Below are 27,750 nucleotides of genomic sequence, written 5' to 3'. Positions count from 1 at the left end.
CTCCTTCTTTCCTGTGGGGTAGGATTCCCAATTGAGTGTGTATGTTATTCCCTGCTCAGGTCAAATCTGATGAGAGCAAGATTCACTCATTCCCTCTCACCTGCCCCCTCTTCCCTTCCTACAGAACTTCTTTTTCTTGCCACTTTTATGCAAGATAATATACCCCATTCTATCTCTCTCTTTCTCCCTCTCTCGATATATTCCTCTCTCATCCCTTAATTTGATTTTATTTTTTTAGATATCATCCCTTCATATTCAACTCACCCTGTGCCCACCCTCTCTCTCTCTCTCTCTCTCTCTCTCTCTCTCTCTCTGTCTCTGTCTCTCTCTATCTCTGTGTGTGTGTGTGTGTGTGTGTGTGTGTGTGTATTCCCTTCAGCTACCCTAATACTGAGGTCTCATGAATTATACACATCATCTTTCCATGTAGGAATGTAAACAAAACAGTTCAACTTAGGTAAGTCCCTTAAGATTTCTCTTTCTTGTTTACCTTTTCATGCTTCTCTTGATTCTTGTGTTTGAAAGTCAAATTTTCTATTCAGCTGTGGTCTTTTCACTGAGAAAGCTTGAAAGTCCTCTATTTTATTGAAAGTCCATATTTTGCCCTGGAGCATTATACTCAGTTTTGCTGGGTAGGTGATTCTTGGTTTTAATCCTAGCTCCATTGACCTCCGGAATATCCTGTTCCAAGCCCTTAGATCCCTTAATGTGGAAGCTGCTAGATCTTGTGTTATCCTGATTGTGTTTCTACAATACTCAAATTATTTCTTTCTGGCTGCTTGCAATATTTTCTCCTTGACCTGGGAACTCTGGAATTTGGCTACAATATTCCTAGGAGTTTTCTTTTTGGGATGTTTTTCAGGAGGCGATCTGTGGATTTTTTCAATTTCTACTTTACCCTCTGGCTCTAGAATATCAGGGCAGTCTTCCTTGATAATTTCTTGAAAGATGATATCTAGGCTCTTTTTTTGATCATGGATTTCAGGTAGTCCAATAATTTTTAATCTCTCCTGAATCTGTTCTCTAGGTCAGTGGTTTTTCCGATGAGATATTTCACATTGTCTTCCATTTTTTTATTCCTTTGGTTCCGTCTTATAATATCTTGATTTCTCATGAAGTCACTAGCTTCCACTTGCTCCATTCTAATTTTAAAGGTAGTATTTTCTTCAGTGGTCTTTTGGATCTCCTTTTCCATTTGGCTAATTTTTTTTAAAGGCATTCTTCTCCTCCTTGGCTTTTTGGAGCTCTTTTGCCATTTGAGTTAGTCTATTTTTTAAGGTGTCATTTTCTTCAGTATTTTTTTGGGTCTCCTTTAGCAAGTCATTGACTTGTTTTTCATGTTTTTTTTGCATCACTCTCATTTGTCTTCCCAGTTTTTCCTCTACTTCTCTAACTTGCTTTTCCAAATCCTTTTTGAACTCTGCCATGGCCTGAGACCCATTCATGTTTTTCTTGGAGGCTTTTGATGTAGGCTCTTTGACTTTGTTGACTTTTTCTGACTGTATGTTTTGGTCTTCTTTGTCACCAAAGAAAGATTCCAAAGTCTGAGTCTGAATCTCAGTGCATTTTCACTGCCTGGCCATGTTCCCAGCCAACTACTTGACCCTTAAGATTTTTGTCAGGGTATGACTGCTTGTAGAGTAGAGAGTATTTTGTCCCAAGCTTGAGGAGCTGTGCTGTTGTTTTCAGAGCTATTTCTATGCAGCAAGTTCTGCCACACCAGCGCTCCTCCTCCCCCAAGAACCACCAACCCAAACCACGACTCAGATCTAAGCAGGCTCTGCACTCCTGCTTTGATCTGCCACTTAATTCCTCCCACCAGGTGGCCTGGGACTGGAAGCAACTGCAGTTTTAGTTCTGTAAGCAGAGTTAGAGCTGTACCACTTGCACGCCCCCGGGGCGGTGGCCGACTGTGAACTCCTTTCATTCTGTCCCCGCCGTTTTTCCCACTAACCTTCTCTGTTGTCTTTGGTGTTTGTGGGTTGAGAAGTCTGGTAACTGCCACAGCTCAATGATTCAGGGCGCTAGGGCCTGTTCCACCCGGCTCCTGGTCTGGTTGGTCTGGGCACAGCCCATGCTTGGCTGTGCTCCGCTCTGCTCCCAGCATGGTGCGATAGACCTTACCCAGCGACCATCCAGGCTGTCCTGGGCTGGAGCCCTGCTTCCTTCTGCTATTTCATAGGTTCTGCAGTTCTAGAATTTGTTCAGAGTCATTTTTATAGGTGTTTGGAGGGACCTGGGGGAGAACTGTAGGCAAGTCCCTGCTTTCCAGCAGTCATCTTGTCTCCACCCCAACATTTTTTAATATACTGAGAAAAAAAGTTCAAAAGGAGATGCAGGTATTTTATTATTACCTTGTTAAATAATATCTATTTCTTTAAAAAAGCACAATTAACAGAAGTTTCCAGTTTCTTATAAAATCCTCTTTCCTGTTTTTATATCTTCAACTATTTGTGTTTATTGAAGATTCAAGTCACAGTTTTAAAAAGGAAAATGTAAAAAGCAATCGACAAATAAAAAAGGCCTCCTGCCTGTCTATTTAGAGGTATTGGAGTACAGTAAGAACATTGAGCCCTGCATTTTCACCCCTGGCCTATGGAATGATTTGCTTTTTTTGACTACACTTATTTATTTTATATTATATTATACTTATACAGTGCAGTGGATAGAGTCCTGGGCCCGGGGCCGGAAAGATTCATCTCCATGAGTTCAAATCTGGCCTCAGACACTTAACTACTTGTGTGACCCTTGGCAAGTCACTGAAACCCTGTTTGCCTCGGTATCCTCATCTGTAAAATGAGCTAGAGAAGGAAATGGCAAATCACTCCAGTACCTTTGCCAAGAAAATCCCAAATGGGGTCATGAAGAGTCAGACATGACTGAAAAAAATCTGAACACATTTATCACAGTGCGTTATTCCATTAGGAATTGGGGTGTGGGAGGGGTAGGTGAATCACTGAGAAATGAGTGATTTTTTTAAAAAAGAAATTATCAGTAAAACATTAAAAGAAAAGGCCCTTTGAAAGGTGAAAATATTCACTGAAGTCTGGAACTAAGGGGAACTTTTCAGTCCTTGACAGAAAGAGCCAGTTTTGTTTGTGTTTCAAGAATACTGGGGATTCCAAAAATAAAATAGAAACAGGTGTTTGCCAAAAGAGTTTGCAGATGTTAGTTTGCAAATGGACCTAAGGAAAAAGAATCAATTTTATGATGAAACAGTTTTAAAAGTTTTGACTTTTTACGAGCTTCTTTTCTCAGTACCCACCATAACTTTTTTTTTTAACACAAAACTTTCCATCCTTTTTTTTTTTAATGTGTGGAGAATTATTTACTGCAGAAAGCTCTAACACTTTTCCTTCCACACATACCTAAATTTCAAGTGGAAGTTCCTTCTACTCAGATTTAATCTCCCACTCCTCTTCCCTTGAGAAATATCACATAATTCTGCTCTAACTAGCAATCCCAGGGTTACTTTCCCAAGGCAGAAAAAAAGGGTTCTTTCTTCTTCCTTTAGAATATGGAAGGTTGTGTAACCCTTCGTAGCCCAAAAAATTGCTGTTCCCCAAAGGCCATTTATACCCTTCAGCAAATAGGAGTTCTTTTGTGTCTTCACAAAATGGGAATGTCAGGGATTTTTAACCTTTTCTGTCATGGACCCCTTAGGCAATCTGGTGAACTCCTTAGACACCTTCCCCCACCTCTGAATAATGTTTTTAAATGCATAAATAAAACAAAAGATACCAATTACATTGAAACACAGTTATGAAAATTTTTTTTAAAAAACAAGTTTATGGATACCAGCTTAAAAATCCCTGCCCTAGTCTTGCCTTCTTAATAGGTGAGGGAAGGGGCAGAGGGAGAGAGAGAATTTGGAATTGAAAATAAAAGTTTTAAAGTAAAAAGAACCCCTGGTTCTTACAGCGGACAGGCACCTGGTGACTGCTTTATGTGTGTAGCAGAAGTGAGAATGGAAAAGCCTGGACCCTCCACCTCGCTTCTGTTTGCCTCCAGCTGCTAACCAATCTTCATTTCAAGTTTCAAGTTCGAGTTGAGGAAGTAGTCAACAAAACTTTTCTCTTTTTAGCAAAATTGCATAACTGAAACAGATTGCCTATTAAGATCATGAAAATTTCTCAAGCTTTTAAAGTTAACTTGTTTTCCTTTATGTGTTCTAGAAACTTCCCTTTACCATCCCAGAATTGGTGCAGGCATCTCCATGCCGAAGTTCAGATGGCATTCTCTACATGGGTAAGGAGTTTCTGTTTTCAGCACCTTCTCTATGGCCTATTGAAAATTAGCTCCAGTGAGGGGATGTCTAGTTATCAAGCCACTTTATTAAGTGGCTTCATTTTCCTATTAATTAACCCCCTTGGGAACAGGCTTTCTTGCCTTGAATTATGTAAGAGGATGCTGTTCAAGCCATTGGTTCAGCTGAGGTGGCTGAGTGGCACTAGTGAATACAATATTGGGCTTAAAATCAGGAAGGTCACGTGCCCGGTATGTTTGCTAGCTCTGTGACTCTAGGCAAATCATTTAACCTCTCTGAACCTCACTTTCCTCATCCCTAAAATGAGAGGACTAGATGCTACGATTCTTTCCAGCTCTAAATTTCTGAGATCGATTGAGGAGGTGAGAGATGTTGTATGTCAACATGGCACACACAACAAGCTTTATGACCATATGTATGTATATATGATATAGGTATGTGTGTATTTCTCCTCTTTCCTGTCTAGCGAGCCTTTTCTTGTAACAAAGGTTAAAAAAGAAAAATAAAATAAAATTCACCAAAAACCACTTGACTACAATGGTCGTGTTTGACAGCATATGTGGTATTTCACGACCCTGGCCCTCCATTTCTCCAGTGAAAGAAAGCTTTTAGCTGTTCTGTTGGCCTGCTCTGAGTGATTTAAAGATTATGCCATGCTGGGTAGAAATTGGCTGATAATTAAAGTGGCTACCATCATCTGAGACAAGAAAAGGAAATCAGACTCTATTCATTAAAGGTTTGTCCTAGTATTTCCTGTTATCAGAGTGGGGGGCAATCTCACACACACACACACACACACACACACACACACACACATATAGACACATATACATATGTATACACACATATAAATATATATATATACACACATTAGATAGATAGATAGATAGATAGATAGATAGATAGATAGCAACAGCACAGCACTTAACAGCTAATCTGTTTAGCATTTAGCCTGTCTTTCAGTTCTTAGGAAATCTAGCTTTTTCATGGCATCCAAACATCTTCTTTTATCTTGCTACCAAGATGACAAAAGAAATAATCACAGCTAGCATTTATTTAGTGCTTTAGGTTTCCAAAGCACTTTCCGAATGTTATCTCATTTGATCATCACACCAGTCCTGAGCAATGGGTGCTATTTTCTTCATTTTTCCCTTGAGGAAGTTGAGGCTAAAAGTGGCTAAGTGCCTTGTCCAGGGTCACACACCTAGTTAGTATCTGAGGTACAATTTGAAACCAGATCCTCCTGACTCCAAGTCCAAATGTCTCTTTACTGCCCCACATGGAGGAAAGCTACACTTAGCTGGAAATGGTGGTAATATTAAGTGATTCCTGCTGCTCCTACAGCATTGGCTTCTTTTTTGGAGTGGCTGAAGGCATTCCTTACTTTATCCCCCCGCCCCACCCCGTGCTTTTGGTTGTGTAGATCTGTGTCTGGGATACCGGATTTGTTCAAGGCTTTCCGTGGGAACATTGTATCCCCTTGCTTCCATACCTCTGGCAATGCCCTTCTAGACTTATGTGTCGCATCTATGACAGAAGGAGCCTGTTCTGTTTGTTTTTCAAGAGTACCGAGGATTCCAAAAATAAAATAGAAACCGGTGCTTGCTAAACGAATTTGCAGATGTTAACTGTGGACCTAATGGAGAAGAAACAGTTTTATGACGAAATTACAATGTGATTTCCATGGTCAGAAGGATACCTAGCCTTTCTATCTCAGTGATGCTCAGAATCAGCAGATTTAGACAGGTTCTGACTGATTGGGTCCAATATCATCTTTTTTTTTCTGATGCAATTGGTGCTAAGTGACTTGCCCAGGGTCACACAAGCAGTTCTAAGTGTCTGATGCCAGATTTAAACTCAAATCCTCCTGACTCCAGGGTTGGTGCTCTGTCCACTGCACCACCTAGCTACCCCTCAAGATCATCTTCTACAGAGTCGTCAAATAATTCATCAATTATATGGCTCTTAGAACACTTCCCTGTCATATTCTCTAGTGTAAGAGCTTCCATAAATTAGGCCATTAAGGTTATTTGAGAGCTTGATGATTGCCTGGTTCATCTATTAAAGAAGTGCAAATTATTGCGATTTTTCTCTGGGCTGCCTATGGCAAAGACCTTTGTCCCAGTCCATTGCCAAGGCTTTGAGGGAACCTTGGAGATTGTCACAGAAGAGCTAACCAACCAATAAATTCTAAAAGCTTTTATCATGCATGAACTTAACTTGGCAAGCGGCTGAAGGTGGGATAGATGAGGAAAGAAGCCAAGGATGCACCAGGATCAGTTACTGCAAAGACATCTCTGGAGCGATAGAATACAGTCAGTGGGTCAACAAGCATTAATTAAACATTTACTGTGTGCCAGGTATGAAGTGGAGGACACAAAGAAAGCACAAAACATTCTTTGCCTTTAAGGAACTCATATTCCAATGGTTGAGACAACCCATGGGTCCATCTGATTGTTCTTCCACTCCTGGATTCACAGGCAGGCAGGTATCAATCCTTGTGGCTATTTGGAAGATAGACGATTCCAGACGAGAGTGGAGTTCCAGAGCAGAGGATGGAAGTGGGACATTTTGTTATAGTTCAGTCATATTTTAGTCATTTCTGACTCTTGGGGTTATCTTAGCAAAGATACTGGAGTGATTTGCCTTTTCCAGCTCATTTTACAGTTGAGGAAACTGAGGCAAACAGGGTGAAGTGACTTGCCCAGGGTCACACAGCTGATAAGTGTCTGAGGCCAGATTTGAGCTCATGAAGATGAGTCTTCCTGACTCCAGGCTCAGGACTCTATCTACTGTACCACCTAGCTGTTGCCACCTGCCATACTGGTCAGAAAATGGGGTGTATCTAGAGAAGAACCTTCATGTCATAAAAAGGCTAGGTCCAGGAAACCAGAAACATTTTAGACCTATCACAATGATATCAGGCATTAAGAGTCCACAGTTATTACTATTTGGAAGATGATTTTTTTTCTTCTTTTTTTTTTTGCCTCTCTTCAGATATTTTTTGCCTCATAGGATTTTAATGCCAAGAAAGGACAATGTGATCTGTGGACAGATGTCAAGCTTATTATTAATATAAATAAATGCCAGATGGGCAGCAAGGTGGCTCAGTGGAGAGAGCACTGGGCCTGAAGTCAAGGAGACCTGAGTTCAAATCTGGCCTCATACACTTACTAACTGTGTGACTCTGGGCAAGTCACTTTACCTTGTTTGCCTCAGTTTCCTCATCTATAAGATGAGCTGGAGAAGGAAATGGCAAATCACTCAGGTGTCATTGCCAAGAAAACCCCAGATGGGATCACGGAGAGTCGGACAGGACTGAAATGATCGAACAAGAAATGCAGCGTGCTTATGAAAGCCAGTTACATCTTTAGCAGGGCCTATGATTTGTGCACAGTGGATAAATCTCCGCAGTGTATCTGGGTGCTCTAATTCCAGGAACATCATGAAATAACCAACACTCTGGCTAAATTAGAAAGGAAGCAAATGTATGTCAGGCTCGACTTTACGCTGTAATGAAGGAGACAGGCAAATAAACAGAAAGCTTAGGACATGTAACAAGTAACAAGAGAGTTTTTCCTCTTAAATTTTAATTTCAAAAATGTTTTATTGATTGCTTTTGTTAAACTTGCTAAACTTTTCCTCCCCTGCCCACAGAGCCCTCCCTTATAGCATAAGGGAAACAAGCTAACCCACCCATTGGCTAGTGGTTAACAGCATATAGGCCATTCCAAGCCTGTAGTCCACCACCTTTCTACTGAGAGGAAGGAAGTATGTTATATTTAATTAATCCTCTGGAGTAAGGTTTGGGCATTCATGCAGTGGTTTCCGCAGAACAATCTTATTCAACACACTAAGATGTCACCCCCCCCCCCCCCCGCCCCCGGACAGAACTAGTGATGAGTCATGCTTCTACAGAAGGTGAGATTCCTCAGAATAGTGATGAGTCATGCTTATCCAACCACACATACCCAGCTGTGTAGGTCAAGCTTGACTCAGGCTAGGCCAGTGGTCTTGGTTCAGGATGAGAGTGGACAGTCAGGAAGTCAGGAAGACTTGAGTTCAAATCCAGCTTCATACACTGATTAACTGTGTGACCCTGGGCAAGTCACTTCACCCTGTTTACCTCAGTTTCCTCATCTGTAAAATGAGCTGGAGAAGGAAATGGCAAACCACTCCAGTATCTTTGCCAAGCAAAGTGGGTCACAAAAGAGTTGGACACTACTGAAAAATGACTGAAAAAGAGATACTCATGGACCATCTACCAGTTAACCAAAGGAAGCTAGCTCAGCCATAGCTGGGTAAGGATATTCCGCAGGATTCAGCACTGATTAGAGGCAGCTAGATGGGACAGTGGGGAAAGTTCTAGATGGGGAAATCAGGAAAACACCTGGCTGCAGATCCAGACATGACTATGTGACCTGGAGCATCACGTAACCCCTGCCTGCCCCAATGTCCGTATCTGTAAAAATGGGAAGGATGCTGACACCCGCCTCCCACCTTTGTTGTGAGGCTAAAATGAGGCAGTCAAACTCTTTGCAAACCTTAAGGCTCCACGTAGATGCTATCATTACAGCTATCACGATTCAGTTGAGGACAGCTTCCTTACTTCTGCATTTGCTGCGATGGCTCAATGGTGTCAGCAGAAAAGCCCCCGACTCCTTGTTCACTGGCTTCTGTGTGTAGGCCACCAGGAGATCACATCAGTGGTTCAAGCCTGAGTCTTCTGGGACAATCAAATCTCCAGAACGATATTATCTTTTAAGGAAAGAGTAGCTCAGCCTACATGGGGTAGGGCCGTGGGAAAAGCTAGCACAGCCTATGTGACAGTGGCCTTGGTAGATAGTGTTCACGCTGGCAAATTGGGTGATTGAGGTCAGGGTGTAGTCTGAAGACATGAAAGAAAATCAGGCTCACTGGTCTGTAGAGGGCCCGCTTCTGTGCTGTATGTGCTGTAGCCAGCTGCACCAACCACTGCATTTATTTCAACATTTTTACAGCACTCTGCTATGTGCCGTGGCTGTGCTGGGCCCTGAGGGAGATGCAAAGATGACCAACTCTCCCCTCAAAGAGCATAGAATCTGGTAGTTCTAGGCTTCGGCAGCCTCAGAGTCAGACCTGGGCTCAAGCCCTGCTTCTGACACCTACTGGCTGTGTGACCTAAGACAAGTCACCTAACATCTTGGTGCTCCAAGCAACACATAGAACAGATTTCAGAACAAAGCCCGCCTGCATTGGTACTTTCCTTACCATGAGTTCCCATACCAATGAAATTAGAGGTCCAGTCCAAAATCTGTGTGTGTATATACACACACACATACATGTGCATACATATGTAAATATGTAAAAAGCCACCACAGATACCAGTTCCACTTATGTATGTGTGTATGTATGTGCATATCTTTGTGTGTATACGTAGAGAAATATACATGTGTGTATATTAGCCATCACAACCAATTCCAGTTATGTATGAATGCATGTGTATTAGTCATCACAGATACCAGTTCCAGTTATGTATGTATGCATGTGTGTGTATTCATGTATGCAGCATGTATGTGTGTGTAGTCATCACTGATATCAGTTCTAGTTGTATATGTGGGGATGTGTGTGTGTATAGTAGCCACCCAGAATTACCAGTTCCAGTTATGTGTGTATGTATGCATGCATGTGTGTATATGTGGAGAAATATATGTATGTATGGTAGTCGTCACAGATACCAGTTCCAGTTTATATATGTGTGTATGTGTGTGTGTGTATTAATCATCACAGATGCCAGTTCCAGTTATGTATGTATGCATAAATGTTTGTGTATTTATGTATATATGTGTGTGTGTAGTAATCACAGATACCAGTTTCAGTTGTCTATATGTATATGTATGTATGTGTGTATATGTATGTATATATGTATGTGTGTGTACATACATATATACATATATGGAGGAGAGAGATGGGTGTGGGTACATATATACATATATGTGCCCACATATATGTGTATATACACCCATACATGTATACACGTATACACATATAGAGTAGTCATCACAGATAAATATTGGCTCTTGTTGTAGAGGGTATATTGTTTATGGACATGGAAGGGGTGGAGACAGACCTACAGTAATAATGAGTTCCCAGTATAGAAGCTCCTTGCACTGATCCAAACTGGTATCTCATCTACAGTTTAGAATATGAAGTCATTGAGAGATTGTGACTAGCCCACAGTCAAACAGGGGTGGGACTTGACCTCACCAGGTGTGACTGACTCTCTAGCTGCTCCTCCTTTATATAATGGCTAAATAATCATTGGGATGGTGGGAAGGGTGAATGATTGAAGAGTTGGGGTACTGCATGTTCCTTTTTTTGTATCTCAGAGTTCATTGGAAAAAAGTCACCCATTGTAGACCAAGGCAGGCACACTCAAAATTGTGAGTCAGTCAGTGAACACTTATTAAGCACCTACTACATGCCAGGCATTGTGTTAAGTGCTGAAAATACAAAGACAAAAGATAGTCCCTGCCCTTGAGGAGGTTACACTCTAATGGGGAAAGACAACATTCAAAAAGAAGCTGAAAAGTGGGTGAATGAGGAAAGAGAAGATACCCAGCAGGAGGGAGGTAGGGGTGGGATGACAGAGAAGAACTGCAGCCAGGTTGGAGATGAAGAGATTGCTGGCCTGGGCACCCTCCTTAAATGGAAATTTTGGAAGGAATCCTCCATCCTTCATTCAAAGGGAAGGATCTCAGGGATAGAGGTTAGTGATGACACAGAGCTAAAGTGATCTTTGAGGATGAAGAGGTTCCTGGGCATAATGCAGAGGAGTGTAGCCAGGTGGGAAACAGTGACAGCCACCCTCAGATGTTTCCCTACTCCTGTGAGCTTTGGCCAGTCACCCTCCTGTGGAGTGGTGATGACTGGGGATCAGCCAAGAGTCCCTGCACAAAAACATGGCCTCAGGAGAGTGAATGAAGGCTCCCAGGCCTCAGGGAAACTTGGGTCCTCTGACTTGGGATGTGCTCCCAGGGCGCACGCAGGGCGGTGGTTTCTTTTAACTGCGGGTCTCTGCCTCTGTGTCCTTTCAGGTAAAAAGCAGGATATTTGGTACGTCGTTGACCTTATGACTGGAGAGAAGCAGCAGACTTTGTCCTCCGCATTTGCAGAAAGCCTCTGTCCATCCACCTCTCTTCTGTATCTCGGACGAACAGGTAATAAAGATAAATAATTAGTCATGATGACGATAAGCAGCTGGTATTTCTACAGCGCCTCCTGTGCACCAGACACTGCGCTAAGTGCTTTACCAATATTATTTGAGTCTCACAGCAAGCCTGTGAGATGGATGTTCTTCTTATCCTCATTTTGCCACTGAGGAAACTGAGGCAAACAGGTTAAGTGACTTGCCCAATGAAACAAAACTACTAAGTGTCTGAGGCTGGATTTGAAATGAGGTCTTCCTACCTGCAGGCCCAGCACTCCACCCACTGTGTCACTTGCAGCCAGATAAGAACATTTTAGGTGTGTCAGGGATCGAGGAGACTTGTTCTTGCTTTTTCGTAGGAAGGCATGAGCTAACTTTGTGACGTGTAGAAGTTGATTATATTCTTTGGAGCGTATTTGGGGAGTGAGGTCTTCACTTGAGCACATTGATCATACCCAAGGGGGGAACATTTATGTGGCCTTATATAATTCCTCACATATTCCCGATTGTTTTTGATTGGGGGGTGGACTTTTGTAACACAATGATACCTTAAAATTTGCAGCTTCTCATGAAGACAGTTTTCATGGCTAAGGCAAGACAACCAGGCAGGTGAGCTGGATTTGAGGGGCATTAGGAGATTTGTGGGAGCCTTGGCTAAGAGGTGTTAGTGGAAAGAACAATGGATTTGGAGGACATGGTTCAAAATCCTGCCTCTGCCACTTAATGGCTGTGACATTGGACTACTTTTTGGGACCTCAGTTTTCTCACCTGCAAAATAAGGAGGTTAAAGGTCAAAAGTCATCTAAGGGTGCTTCCATCTCTAAATCTATGAACTAAAGATTGATTTTTTTTAAAAGGCAATAAGGTTAAGTGAGTTGCCCAGGGTCACACAGCTACTAAGTGTCTAAGGTCAGATTTGAACTCAGGTCCTGCCACCTAGCTGTCCCACCAGCGATGAATCTTGAGAATCAGAGCTGTGTAGTGGAGAGGTGGCCAACCTTTTAGTCGGAAAGACCTGGGTTCAGGTCCTGTATCTGACATATGAGCTGTGTGACCACAGGCAGGTCACTTAACTTCTCAGTTATCCTTGGTAACAGAAGAAGCTGATGATCTGCATTCATAGAGCAAGTTTCCACACTAGTGATACCTCATACTGATAAAAATCACACCTGCATCCCACCCTATCCCCATAAAGGGTGATCTTAAGCCATAGTTTTGGGATATTTTTTTTTTTATGTGGAGAGCTATTTATGTTTTCTTATTCTCCTTCTCCATCCCTCTTCCACATTCCTCTAGCTAAACCTGCTAGGGCAGGGCCATGACCTTTGCTCTGAATATCTGAGAAATAGAGCTGTGTATCAGTGAACTCTTAGTAAACTCCCAGCGGCAACTCAACTCAGTTAAACCTCTCCTGGCCCATAATCATTTTTGGTGGACCCCAGAAGCAGGAGTAAGCAAGCTCCCTAGAAATGATCCCTAGCTGGATTAGGTATGCAGATATCCATCCATGTCCATAGATGGAACTGTGAAGTGAGATGGTAAGGGTGGAGTTCCATTGATTATCCCACCCCACTTAAAAATAACTACCTTTGTTCTGGTAGAAGACTCCTTGATTGAATCAGTCCGTTGGGACTGAGTATGAACAGGGCCCGTGTACCTCATTCAGAATCAATCAAAGCCATTGCGTGAGAATTTTGCTCACACCCTGTGGAGCTTCTATAAAAAAAGGAGGAGAAGGAGCCATCTCTTAACTACACACTGACAGGAAGGAATGAGGTCATATAAAACTTTTAAGAGCCAGCAGCCCTTTACAAAATAAAATACTATTAAGAAAAAAAAAAAAAGAGAACCAGCAGCCCAGGGTCAGCTAACCTAAAGAGAAAGGAAAGATAAGACTGAGCTGTAGCAGAGAAGACTTTGAGGAGGGCCATTGACCCTCTAGGTATTTCAGAGCTCAAGATTCAGACTGATTCTACCAGTTGTACCCACTTACTCAATACTTATGCAAAGTTCCAATGAAAAGTTCTACTCTTTATCCAGATTCCCTTCCCAGTGCCTATGTAACCAGAGACACCATATTATAATCTACTTCTTCATTAACCAAACATTTCTGGAAACCTGAATATTGCTTGAACTACAAACAGGTCAGGGTTTGACTTAGAGATAAATAAAAATGTAAATTAGAAATATAAATATAGATAGAAATAGAAATTAGATAGATAGAAATAGAAATCAAAGAGTCAAACTTCAGCCTAAATGTTAGGAATTTCCTAACTGGGGGCTCAGAGCAATTGTGATTGTACTTATAACTTTTCATTTAAATTTTAATCCCTAAAACCAGTGAGATGGACACCTTAGGGCTCATCTTATTTCCCTTGGGCATAACATGATCTAATTATCACAACTATTACAATAGCACTGTCTAACTGACTTGCTTCTGTCAGCAAAGTATAAATTACATAGTTTTTTTGAAAATATTGTTGGGGGTGGTTAGCAACTAAATTCTTCTCAAATGCTTCCTCGTGGGATGGAAGTGACTCTGGGTTCTCAAAGGTCATGCGGGTAGAGTGTAAAGCCCCGATAGGTCTTACTGAGCTGGAAAGTACAGGCCTACTGGAAGATTATGCAATTGTAATATGAGGACTAGCCTAGTTAAGTTCAGAAAGGTTCATACATCGCCAGAAAGTTAGCCACACCTCAGGATACCGACTAAGGTGTGTGGAGGGAGGGATTTTGATCTGTGATGATTGAAAGAATATTCACATAAAAAAATCACAGTTCTTGTGAAGTGCTTGCTAAATCTAGGATAAAACTTATGGTTATCTCTTTTTATTTATTAAAAAAACATTTTAGCTATATCTTTTATTTTAAACATGGCAGTGATTCTTGATAATCATTCCTTCCTTCCCCCCATCCCCAAACTCTTCTAATAAGGAAGAACAGTTAAGCAAAGCCAGTAGTTGTGCCTGACAGCAAGCTTGAGGAGGGGGGCATGTTCATCGTTTGGCCTTCTAGAACCAGATTGGTTATTGGATTCTTATGTCTTTTAATCAATGTTTTCATTTACATTATTGTAGCCATTTTGCTTACTGTTCTTCTGGTTCTGATGAATGTTTATTTCCCCAGAGTACACCATCACCATGTATGATACAAAGAGCCGAGAGCTTCGGTGGAATGCTACCTATTTTGACTATGCGGCCACTGTACCAGAAGAAGACATGGAGTACAGTAAGAGTTGGAGGAGCCTATGGTAGATAGATAAATAGATAGATAATTAGGTAGATAATTAGATAATAAGAGATAATTAGATGGATAGATAATAAGATAGACAGATACATAGATACATAGACAGACAGAATTTATTAAATGCTTACAATGTGCCAGGAACTATGCATATGAATACAAGCAAGCAAGATAATCCTGGCCCTCAAGGAGCTTAACATTCTAGGCCGTGTAAGGGGTAGGGAGGGGAAGGAAAGACAACACATAAAGGGAGGTAGGAAACAGGGGCTGTGGGGGTATGCCTGGCGTGAAGATGATTGTGAAGTGACCTGGAGGTTCAGTTCTGAGTAAGCTTAGCTTCCTGGGGTAGAGATCAAGGTCTCATTGGGCGTGTGTCTAGAGAGGAGGTAAGAATGAAGGCCAGAGTTCAGCCAAAGAAGTAGTGTGGAGTTGGCTGAGAGATGGGCAAGGAGGGCTGGTTGCAGGTGAGATGAGAGCTTGCTTATCAGAGCCTGGCTTTCCAATACTCTGGTCTGGGATGAGATTGGGAAGGGAGAGCTGAGGATGACAGCTGATGGTCAAGCAGCATAGGCTAGAGATATGCCAGAAGTGGAACTTGGGGTACTGGTCTTTCTTTTTTGATCCAGGAGGGAAAGGTAGCTTCTGAATACTGAGAAATGGGATTTTTTTTCAAAGCCCCTTCTTGCCCAGACTCCCAAATCTTATGTAGTACAGTGGTGCCAAACAAGTTAGAACAGGCAACCACTAAACCATACAAACAAGTAGAAATGGCAGTCACTAAACCATACAAAAGGATTCCTGGGGGCTGCATTGTGACTTAATTTTAAAATATGATGCTATCAGGGGGCACTAGGTGGTGCAGTGGATAGAGCACTGGCCCTGGAGGACCTGAGTTCAAATTCAGCCTCAGATACATAGCTGTGTGACCCTAGGCAAGTCACTTAACCCCAATTACCTCCCCACCCCCCAAATATGATGCTATCTATGTTTTATTGTACTTTTATTTATTTTGTTAAATATTTTCCAGTTACATTTTAATCTGATTCAGACTTCCTTCAGGAGTGTTGTGGGCCCCAGGAGGGTCTCGGACCTTATGTTTGACATCTCTGGTGTTGGGAAATCGGATCAGGTGTTGGACTTGAAGTCAAGAAAACCCAGATTCAAATTCTTCCCCAGTCACTTGCTAGCTGTGTGACCCTGGGCAAGTCACTGATCCTCAGTTTCCTCATTTGTAAAATGAGGGGGTTAGAGTTGATGGCCTCTATTGCCCCTTCCAGCTCTGGCTTTATGATCCTATAACAATCTCCAATAAGGAGAGCTATTGTACAAATCTATATGAGGAAAATCCCTGGAGCTAAATGGAGAATATTGAGAACTTCAGGTAGGGAAGGAGGGAGCTCTGTGTCAGAGAGGACGCTTAGCTGACCAGAGCTGAAAATGCCCAAGCACATGATATCAAAAGAAGGAGCAGAGTTCTTTGCCATTCCTGATAATGGCTACATAGACATACACTCATTCCCACATCTCTGAACTAACACCATTAATTGGCATTGTGGAAATGCAACGTCGCACGTAGGCAGTTGGTTAAACGACATTGCAGCAGGATGCCATACTTTTGCCTATCATTTGCTTTATTACAAAACAGTGATGACTTAAGAACTCTGATCAATGCTATGTCCAACTGCAGTGCCAAAGGACCATTAAGGAAGCATGCTACCCACCTCTTAACAGAGAGGTGAAGGAATCTGGGTACAGATTGAGACATATTTTTTGGACATGGCCAGTGTGAGAATTTGTTTTTCTTAACTATATTTGTTTGTACAGGTTTTATTTTTGTTTTTGCCTCCCAACAGTGAGGGGAGGGGAGCAGGGAGTAGGAAGGAAAGAAAATAGATTTTTGTTCCTTAAGAAAATTAAACTTTAAAAAAGGACTTTGAAAAAAAAAGTGCCATGCAATTGTATGGGAAAAAAAAGGGTGGGTGGTTGGGGCTGTGTTATTCAGAGTATGCTTATATTTCTTCCTATTGGCTAAGTTGAATCAGAAATGAAAATCATCATTGTTTTCTTATCTTATATTCCGGACAGGGCCTAAAGTTTCTCTGAGTTTTCTGGTCCACAAAAGCCTCGGCTCCCTTCTCACTTCTGGGATGTCTCCATGTTTAAGTCTAGCCCCTGCCTTCTGCACTATTTGTAGGCAGACGTGTTGTCATGGGTCCTACCTTCCTTTCAGTTTGCTTGCCGAATTTTTAAAAATTGCCCACAAAAATCAAGACCGATCAGACTTCCCCATCCCTGTTGCCTTCTTCCTCAACATCTACCTTTACTTTTTGAATAAAGCAATTAAGAATTTTGCCTGGAAACCTGGCTTTGGGAAGGAACCTCCTCAGTTTCATATTTGCAGGCATTTCTCAAGTCCTTGTTTTTTTTTTTCCCCCTGAAAACCATGAAACTTTCCAAATTTTATGGACTTGGTGGCACTCAGGCCAATCAATGATTTTCTGGAAAGATGGGAAAATGTCCACATCAGATTAGATTAAAAAAAAATTCCTAACGTTACAATACAGTGCATCATAATGTCATTGATTGAACTGGAAAATTGGCCAAGTAGTCAGAGGGCCAGAGAAATTAAGCAGCTTGCCCAAGGTAGCACAGGCAGTAGGAAAGGAAGGAAGGAAATAAGCATTTATTAAGCTCCTACTCTATGCCAGGCACTGTGCTAAGTGTTATCTCATTTGATCTTTACAACAACCCTGTGGGGTAGGTGCTCTTACCGACCCTATTTTACAGTGAGTAATCTGAGGCTGAGAGACATCAAATGGCTACTAAGTGTCTGAGATAGGATTAAACTCAGATGTGCCTAACTCTAGGCCTAGTACTCTAGCCACTGCACCCACTTCTAGCTGCCTCTTTCAGCAGGGAGTGGAAGAGCTGGACTTTGCCCCCCAGCTCTGCTGTCTCCAAACCCAGTACACTTTTCACCACTGCCCCATATCTTTTGTTTTTCCCAACTGGGCTAATATCATGTAGCCACCGATGAGGACGGGATGCGGGTGCTGGGATGTCCTGAGAGTCTGCGTGAGCTTTCATGTGTTTCTGCCTGCTTCAGAGATGTCCCACTTCGTGTCCAATGGGGACGGGCTGGTGGTGACCGTGGACAGCGAGTCTGGAGATGTCCTGTGGATTCAGAATTACGCCTCGCCGGTGGTGGCCTTCTACATCTGGCACCGGGAGGGTCTGCAGAAGGTGATGCACACCAACGTCGGGGTGGAGACGCTGCGCTATCTGACCTTCATGTCTGGAGAGGTGGGGCGTATCACCAAGTGGAAATACCCCTTCCCAAAGGAGACCGAGACCAAGAGCAAACTGACGTGAGTCAGGGTAGGAGGTCGGGAGCTCGGGAGGTTTGGGGTTTACGGTCAGATTTTCTCTGCTGGGAGATGATGATGGTGATGATGATTGATGATGATGATAGCTAGCATTTATATTAGCATTTAATGAAGCGATATATTAAATACTTCATACTGTTTTATTACCTTACATTACATTAGATGTAGAGTACCAGACCTGGAGTCAGAAAGACCTGCGCTCAAATCTGACTTCAGACACTTACTAGCTGTGTGACCCTGGGCAAGTCACTTCACCCTGTTTGCCTCAGTTTCCTCCTCTGTAAAATGAGCTGGAGAAGGAAATGGCAAACCGCTCCAGTATCTTTGCCAAGAAAACCCCACATGGGGTCATGAAGAGTCGGACACGACCAAAAAAACGACTGACCAACAAACATTTATATAGTGCTTACTGTGTGCCAGAGATTATTGTCTCATTCCTCTTCATGACAACCCTGGGAGGTAGGTGCTATTATGTTTTTCAGGTGAGGAAACTGAGACAGCAGGTGTTAAGTGACTTGCCCAAAGTCACACAACTGGATGTCTGAGGCCAGATTGGAACTCAGGTCTTCTGACTCCAACTCCAGCTCCAGCATTCTCTCCATTCACTGTCATCTGCATGAGGAAACTTTGGAGCCAGACCCTTATTGCCCTGCTATTTTCAGGTTGAATTTCCTCACAGCAACGCCTTGTGAGAAGGGCCAGTACAAGTCTTCTTACCTCTGTTTTACAAGCAAAGTAACTGAGGCCCAGAGTCAAGTTAAGTGACATGCCTAGGTCACTCATTAAGTAGCAGAACTGGAACTTGAACTCAGATCTTTTGACTCTCAAATCCTCTGTTCTTTTGGCTACTTTTAAATTTTATATATTAAAAAAAAATTTCTACTGCTTTCAACTAGCTTGGCAACTACCAGTGGGGAGGGAAGTAAGCCCACCCAAATAAGGAGATTGTAAAGTGTTTTATGGGCCTAGAGAGGATGTCTCCCAGATACTTGATGGCGGAAACAAGACTCAAGCTCAGACGACCTGACTGACTCCACGAGGCCACTCTGCTCCTCGGGGTAGCTGAATAACTCCACCCACACTGCCATAGTGCCGGACCCCTCCGCTCCACCCCACCACTTGGCTTTTGCCTCTCCCACTTTCCAGACCCCACCTTGCGAGGCCCCGGTACAGGCCCATACTGATGGCTATCTTGCCATGAGCTCTGCAAGTCTGCTCCTTCTCTCCTTTCTACTCATGACTCCCCACCACCCGTCTGAGAGGGGGTGCTTTCCAAAGCACACGCCCCAGAAATGTCCCTGTGATTTAGCTAGCCAGGTGTGATTATCTCAGGCGAGGGGCCCAGAAAAGTGAGATGGATTTGTCCAGGGTCAAACAGCGAGGGAGGGAGAGATTCACAGTCCCTTAGTGTCTGACTCCGCACTCTCTATCCAGACTGACCTCACGATCACTCCCTTTTCATCCATTCTAGTTAAACTGCCGCATTTGCTGACTGTCTCCCTCCCACCCCTCACCAAACACTGAATTTCCTTTGTATATGTGTTGCATTGGGAGACCCATCAAAGTGTGGTTCCATGCGGTCCTGGGTAAATCATTTCAGCTTCTCGGTGCTCTAGACGAGTCTCCAAGACTGCCAGTTACAGAGAAGGTGTCGACTTCCTTGGGAGGGAGAGGCTCCTCAACCCACCCTATACTAATAAAACCTGTCCCTATCTATTGTATTGACCCTCTCTCTGTTTTCCCCCTACTGTAATGTATAAGCTTCCTGAGGGCGGGGATGCTTAATTTTATCTCTAGTGCCTGGCACATCCTCAATTCAATTCAAAAAACACTTATTAAGTGCCTACTCTGTGTCAGGCAATGTGCATTTCATGTTAAAAGTGGAATGTCAGCCAGCTAGGCAGTACAGTGGATAGAGTACCGGCCTTGGAGTCAGGAGGACCTGAGTCCAAACCTGACCTCAGACTCTTATTAGCTGTGTGACCTTGGGCAAGTCACTTAACCTTGATTGCCTCTTAAAAAAAAAAAAAGAAACTGTGTTTTGGAGGAAATGATGTTTCTTCCATTAACATTCTTTTTCTCCCCACAAATAAACCCATTCATGGTTTATCTAGCAAATGAATCTTTGAGAGTGGTGATGTCAAATTCAAATAGAAACAGGAGAAACAAAATACGTAAGGATCTCTGAGGGCCGCGTATTGACTTACAAAACCACATGTTCACATACTTCTTTTTTTTTATTAGTGTTCTTGTTTAGTTCCTTTTCAGTAGCATCTGACTCTTTGTACCTTCTTTTGGGGTTTTGTTGGCAAAGATACCGGGGTCATTTACCATTTCGCTTCTCTAGCTCATTTTACAGACGATGAAACTGAGGCAAACAAGGCTAAGTGACTTGGCCAGGGTCACGCAGCTAGCTAGTAAGGGTCTGACTCCGTTGAACTCAAGAAGATGGATCTTCCTGACTAAAGGCCTGACACTCTTATCCACTGTGCCATCTAGCTGGCTTTTTATTAGTACATCAACACACTAAAATCAGATAGGAACGGCATTTTAATCTGGGTCAGACCACACTCAAGAGTGCTGCAGGCCTCACACGGCCTGGAGGCCACGTGCTTGACGCCTGTGATTTAGAGATGCCTAATATTTCTGCCTTCTGTCCTCTGTCCCTTCTTTTCCCTTAGGCCCACCCTCTATGTTGGGAGATATTCCACCAGCCTGTATGCCTCCCCATCAATGGTCCATGAAGGAGTTGCTATTGTGGTGAGTCCAGCATTTCATTCCTCCTGACTTTTTTTTTTTTTTTGACGCTGGGTCTCCCTATCCCACCAAGGTTCCAAGTACAGCACCTACTCAAAGGCATCATAATTATAAGCCAACACTTACATAGTGTGTACAGTGTTTCAGGCACTGTCCCAAGCGCTTTACAGTTATCTCATTTGATCCTTACAAGGTTTGTTATTGTTGTGTTGAGTTGTTTTAGTCACATTTAACTCTCTGTGACCCCATTTGGGGTTTTCTTGGCAGAGATACTGTAGTGTTTTGCCATTTCCTTCTCCAGCTCATTTTACAGATGAGGAAACTGAGGCAAACAGGGTTACGTGACTTGCCCAGTTAGTAAACATCTTAGGCAAGATTCGAACTCAGGATATGCCCGGTTCAGCCCAGTGTCCTACACTTTATCATCAATATTGCATGAGGTATATCATTTTCTAACAGCAGCGCCCTGGACCAATACAGGATACTGACGTGCCTTTTAAATAGAAGAGAATTGTATCTGAGCTTGAAGGAAGATTGGGAAGAGATCCATTGAGCTCAGAGATTATCCGGCCCACCCCCACAGGAAGCATGAATCCTCTTTAGAACATCTCCTGTCTTTTTTTTTTCTTTCAGATAAAAAAAACTGAGGCCCAGAAAGGTAGTGATTTGCCCAAGAACCCAGAGCAAGGCAGGAGCACCAAGGACAGAAGCTGGGCATTATTCCACTAGGCCAGCGGTGCAGCTCATGAAAGATTAAATGTGGCCAGTGTAGCTTTAGTGTTGCCTGTTTGATTGGACTGTAATTCTTTGAGGATTAATAATCTTCATGTTAATAATTAATTAATATATCATATTATATAAATAATAATTGTTAATCTTCATTAACCAGTGTGTGGCAACTCTCAGTTAACCAGAGCACCCAGATCCCCAACTAGGCTAGAGTTCAGTGCATTTAGTTCATGATGTCAGCTTGTCATAAAAGTTATTACGTCCTTTTTTTTTTATTGGAGGCCATCAGGGGTTAAGTGACTTGCCCAAGGTCACACAACTAGTAAGTATCTTAGGCCGTAATTGAACTCAGATCCTCCTGACTCTAGGGCTGGCACTCTATCCATTTAGCCATCTAGCTGCCCCTTAAGAGTTATTACTTTTGCTAGCAAGATGTAGAAAATTGGAAAAGTTCAGTGCATTTTACATAGGGATGCGTACCTGAAACAAATGATATGATATATGTAAAATACATTAAAGCATTGTATGAAGTCTGCCATTACTACTATTAGTACAGTTTTTGCAGGTAAAGGATTATAGATTTAATCAGGAGGGATTGTAAAGGCCTTCAAATCCAAACCCCACCCCCACTCTCATTTTATGGTTGTGAAAACTGAAGCCAAGGTAAATTAAATGACTTCAGCAGGGTCATACAGCTAGTATGTTGCCAAGGCAAGATTTGAACTCAGGTCTTCCTGACTTGTAAGCCTAGCACTCTATTCGCTGTGCCATTTATTAACTACCAGCATTTATAACACTGCCTCTGGAGCTTTTCTTCAAGAGGTTTGGTCTCCAGGCTGGCCTGCTTGTCTATGTATGATGGGGAGGGAGGAGGGGAGGAGCAAGCATTTATTAAGCACCTACTGCATGCCAGGCATTGTGCTAAGTACTTTATAAATATGTTCTCATTTGATAGGTTTGTTCTGGTGCAAACAGTACAACCTACTGAAGGAAGAGGTTTTTTTCATCCTGAGTCTTGGAGCTCTTGACCTTAGTGTTCAAGTTGTGTCAATGCATGTAGATAGAGCACCAGCTTTCACATGTGTATATGTAGTGTGCTGGGAAATTAGGTGGTGCCATCGCAGGGCCTGAAGTCAGGAAGACTCATTTCCCTGAGTTCAAATCTTGCCTCAGACACTTACTGGCTGCATGACCTTTGGCAAGTCACTTAACCTTGTTTGCCTCAGTTTCCTCATTTGTGAAATGAGCTGGAGAAGGAAATGGCAAACCCAGTCCAGTATCTTTGCCAAGAAAACCCCAAATGGGGTCAGGAAGAGTTGGACATGACTGAAACAACTCAACAAATATGTCGTATGCTGTATATGTAAGAAGCTGTATGATGTAGGAGAAAGAGCTCTGGGCCTGAAGTCAGGGAAATCCCGGGTTTGAATCCCACCTCTGACACTTATTATTTGCTGTGAGACCAAAAGCCAAAAATCACTTTACCTCTCTGAGACTTAGTTCCCCAGCTATAAAACAGGTAGTATAGACATTACCTCTTAGGGTTGTTGTAATGATCAAATAAAAGGGAGGTCTGTTAGGGGCTTTACAGACCATAATGAGAAAGACCACCGGCTATAGAGTCAGAAGATCTGGGTTCAAATTTCGTGTCTGATGCTTATTGCCTTTGGGACCTTGGAGAAGTCACTTATGTTCCTTGGGTCTTGGTTTCTTCCCTTGTAAAATGAGGGTGTTGGACTAGATGACCTCTAAGGTCTGCTCCCATTCCAGGTCTGTGATCCTCTGTACTCTATACATGCCAAATATATCAGCTGTTGAAAGAGGTGATAATAGCATTTGACTCTCAACAGTCCTAGGAAGGTAGGTAGTGGAAATGCTGTACAGATGAGAAAACCAAGGCTCGGAGGGGTACGTGATTTGCAGAGCTAGGATTCAAACCCAGAACCCTAGGACTCTTCTGGTTCCAAGTCCAGGATCCTTTACCCTCCACTGTATGCCTTTCAGTTCCCTCAGGGCTTAGAGAGGTGATAGTTCGACAATTAACTCCCATACCTTGTGGGTTCCTTGTGGGTTCTGCGCTGCTGTTCCCCAAGACTCACCTCCTGCTCCTCTCCTCCCTTCACAGCCTCGAGGCAGTGCCTTTCCCCAACTAGAAGGCCCCCAGACAGATGGCGTCACAATCAAAAGTAATGAAGAATGTGTGATCACCCCCAGCGTAGACCTGAACATTGATTTTGGAATCAAAGGAAAAAATAAACTCAACTACTGGACCAATTATTGGCTTCTCATAGGTAGGAAAGAGGCCATTACTTAGATTGGTGGTCTCCAAACTTGTTAAGATTGCACATTTCATCAGCCAAAAACATTGAAGTACTTTCCCATCTTCTGTCTGTATGTCTGTCTGCCTGCCTGTCTATCATCTATAGTTATCGGTCTATCTTTCAATCTATCTTTTTATTGTCTATCTATTATCTATAGGCATCCCTATCCATATCTATCTATCGATCTACCTTTCTATCTATCTATATATCTATCTATCTGTCTATTTATCTACCTATCTATATCTATATTTCTGTCTATTGCCTATCTATCCAACTGTCTTGGTTTTTCTTTATCTTTTTATCTGTTGTCTCTCATCTGTAGCTATCTATCTATCCATCTATCTATCTGTCTACAGTCTATCCATGGAATCTATCTATCTTTCTAGTATCTATCATCTCTATCTATGTACCTATCTATAATCTATCTTTCTATCCATCATCTCTCTGTCATCCATACCCATCTATCTGATATTCTTTTGAAAATTATCTTTTTATCTATTATCTATCACCTATATGTCTCTGTTTGCCTATATGTCTTTCAATCTATCTATCAACCTCTGTATCTTTCCACTGTCTATCATCTCTATCCATCTCTCTCTCTCTACCTATCTATATATATTTCTGTCATCTATCTATCATCTATACCTATCTATCCTGTCTGTCCAACTTTCTTTTATTCTTTATCTTTTTATTTATTGTCTATTACCTCTGTCTCTATCCCTATCTATGTCTCTTTCTAGCATCTATACCTAGCTATCCATCTACCTATCCAACCTACTTTTTTCCTTCATATCTTTATATCTATTATCTATTTCTGTCTATTGGTCATTTGTACCTATCTGTCCATCTAGCTATCCAAATCTGTCCATCTCTCCCTTTTTTCTTCTTTTTGCCTTTCTTTCTATTGCCCATCTGTCATCTATATCTCACTATCCATATCTATCTTTCTGTCATCTGTTTGTCTCTCCTCTATTCATTTATCTCTATCTATCTCTACACACACATTTGCAAATATTTACATAAAGTGTTACATTAATCTGTTGTGTACCTTATAAAGCATATATTAAAATGAGAATATTTTACTCCAGTCTAGAAATAAGATTTTTAGTTATTTAAAATTGCATTTATCAACAGGTAAAAAAAATCTTTATTGTTCTTGAATGCACTTTACTATTTTTGGAAAATGTGTATGTGTTGAAGGATTGGACAGAATTGTAAATGATAATTGTTTTTTAGTAACCAATTATTTTATTAATTTGATTAGCATAGCTAGCCAAGCAAGTAAATGTCTTTTTTTAAGGTAATTTTTTATTGAAAGTTATATAATATAATAATCAAACAATTGGTCACAATATAATAACCAAATATACCAAATAATTGGTCACAAAGGCCAGCGAACACAGCAGCTTTTCACCAAGTCACAGCATTTTGCACTATACACAATGCAAAAAAAAAAAAAAAGAGCAAAAATGTATCGTCTCACCTTTTAAGTCTGACAACTTTTCAATATGAATCCACTGCTTTCTGGATGTTATCATATATTAAATCTCTGGTCATGTTTGGATATTTAGTTGTGTTTTTATATGAGTTTGTGGATCAGTACAAAATCAGCTTGGCTTTACCATAGACCATAATGGAAAGGGAGTAAAATACAGGGTGTCCCAAAAGTCTTAGAGCAGTTTAAGTTTTAATAAGCTAAAAGGCTGCACTAAGACTTTTGGGACACCCTGTGTAATAAGTCTGGGAAAATAAGTTGGTGTCAGATAGCAAAGAGCTTTAAATGTCAAACAGAGAAGGATGTATTTGATACCAAAGGTAGGGGGGAATTTTATTTCGGAGGAGTAGGGAGGAGAAACTATGTGGCATGGCTAAATCTACACTTAAGAAAAATTTGGTAGGGGTATAGAGGATGGATTGGAGTTGGAAGGGACTTGAGGCAGGAGGGCTAATTAGTAAGTCAACAAGCATTTAATATTCAGAACTTACTATGTTCAAGGTCCTGGAGGCAGCTAGATGATGGCTCAGTGGATAGAACGCTAGACCTGGAATCAGGAAGACCTGAGTTCAGATGTGACCACAGACACTCGTGAGCTTTGTGAACCTGGGCAAGTCATTTAACCTCTGTTTGCCTCGGAGGCAGCTAGGTGTCTCAGTGAAACAGAGCGCTGGGCCTGGAGTCAGGAAGACTGAATTCAAATCTAGCCTCAGACACGTACTAGCTGTGTGACCCTGGGTAAGTCACTTAACCCTGTTTGCCTTAATCCACTGAAGAAGGAAATGACAAACCACTCCATTCTCTTTGCCAAGAACACCCCACGGACAGTATGGATCATGGGGTCACAAACAGTCAGACACCACTGAACAACAATAACAACAGGCATGGGGGTAGAAAGAAAGGTGAAACCATGGCCCTTTACCTTATGGAACACACATTATCATGGGAGAGGCAACATGTAAACAACTGTACATACGAGATATACAGTGGAGGAAAGGCACTGAGGAAGGGGGCACAGATGGGGAAAATCCTCCTGCCAAAGGTGGGATTTAAGCTTAGTCTTGATGGAATTTAGGTCAGCCAGGAGGCAGATGGGAGGGGACAGAGCATTCTAGGCATGGGGGATCAGCCAACGCATTGCAATAGTCCAGGCAACCAGGGCTGTAGCTCTGTGAGTAGATGGAAGGGGCTGGATGTGAGGGGTGTTAGAAAGTGGGAGACTTGGCAGCTGTGTGGATATGTGAGGTCAGTGAAAGTGAGGAAACAAGGAAGGCACTGGGATTCTTATCTGGAAAGGTGGCGGTGCCCCCAGCAGAAATGGGGATGTTTGAGAGAGGGGTGGGTTTGGGGAGGAAAGACCACGTAATGAGATCTACTCTATAGATTGTAACACATCCTTGCCTCTTCATCCTGTGTGACTCAACCCAAGATGGGAAGAGGGAGGGGGCTTTTACTCATTGATCATTGCCCTTACCTGCCCAGGAGTGATGGGGGAGGGACTGGGCATGCTGGGAAAGGAAGGGGAGAGGAATTTCCAAATGGCACCTGGTATAGCTGACATTTAGGTTTTAACTGCCCTGAGGTTGGGTGCTCACAAGGGTGATAAGTGGGAAGTATTGGGTAATCACAAGGGAAGGATAGATATGGTTGTGTGGGGGAGAATCCCCATGACTGACTATGGGAGACAGGGTGAGATGAAACCCATTTTTTTTCCCCCATTTTCTGACTTGGGGTAATGCAACCCTCCCCTTTCCTTCGATTTTGGATGTCACTGCTTTAGTTTATGTAGGCACATACTGACCTCTGGTGGACAAAAGCCCACTTACAAACCCACTGTTATATGGTTACAGGACATTCAGATCTCTACTACAGAAAATTACAGGATCAGTCAAAAAGCGTTTAAGGCAGGTCTTAACCATTTTTGTGTCGTGGATCTCTCTGGCAGTTTGGTGAAGCCTATGGACCCCTTTTCGGATTTTTGTTGTTCAGTGGGTTGCAGTCATGTCTAACTCTCTGTGTCCCCATTTGGGGTTTTCTTGGCAAAGATACTGGAGTGGTTTGCCATTTCCTTCTCCAGATCATTTTACAGAAGAGGAAACAGGGTGAAGTGACTTGCCCAGGGTCACACAGCTAGTAAGTGTCTGAAGTCAGATTTGAACTCAGGAAGATTAGTCTTCCTGACTCTAGGCCCAGCACTCTATCGACTTCAGCGCCACCTAGCTGCCTCTCTAGGTTTAACGTTTTATTGTCTAACTCCTCTTCTGGGGAGAGAATAACTCCCAAACATGAGTGACTTACAGAACAACAGGCCATCGGTTCACTAGAGGTTCTAGTCTCCTTTTACAAACATACCACAGATGAAA

At 42.3% G+C, this 27,750-nt stretch overlaps 1 protein-coding gene across 1 annotated transcript in view; it reads left to right on the top strand.

The window, feature by feature from the left end:
- The window catches only part of ERN1 (endoplasmic reticulum to nucleus signaling 1), a 133,275-nt gene that overhangs the window by 81,251 nt on the left and 24,274 nt on the right, over positions 1 to 27,750 (top strand). The window contains exons 5-10 of the mRNA XM_036755920.1: positions 4,176 to 4,248; positions 11,344 to 11,466; positions 14,583 to 14,684; positions 17,806 to 18,067; positions 20,767 to 20,845; positions 23,697 to 23,862. Coding sequence (XP_036611815.1) covers positions 4,176 to 4,248; positions 11,344 to 11,466; positions 14,583 to 14,684; positions 17,806 to 18,067; positions 20,767 to 20,845; positions 23,697 to 23,862 — 805 coding nt within the window. The remainder of the gene's footprint in view (positions 1 to 4,175; positions 4,249 to 11,343; positions 11,467 to 14,582; positions 14,685 to 17,805; positions 18,068 to 20,766; positions 20,846 to 23,696; positions 23,863 to 27,750) is intronic.

The sequence above is a fragment of the Trichosurus vulpecula genome, chromosome 4, assembly GCF_011100635.1.
Source record: "Trichosurus vulpecula isolate mTriVul1 chromosome 4, mTriVul1.pri, whole genome shotgun sequence".
Lineage (NCBI taxonomy): Eukaryota > Metazoa > Chordata > Mammalia > Diprotodontia > Phalangeridae > Trichosurus > Trichosurus vulpecula.
The sequence above is the reverse complement of the archived record's forward strand: the minus strand, read 5'-3'. Positions and strand labels throughout refer to the sequence as shown.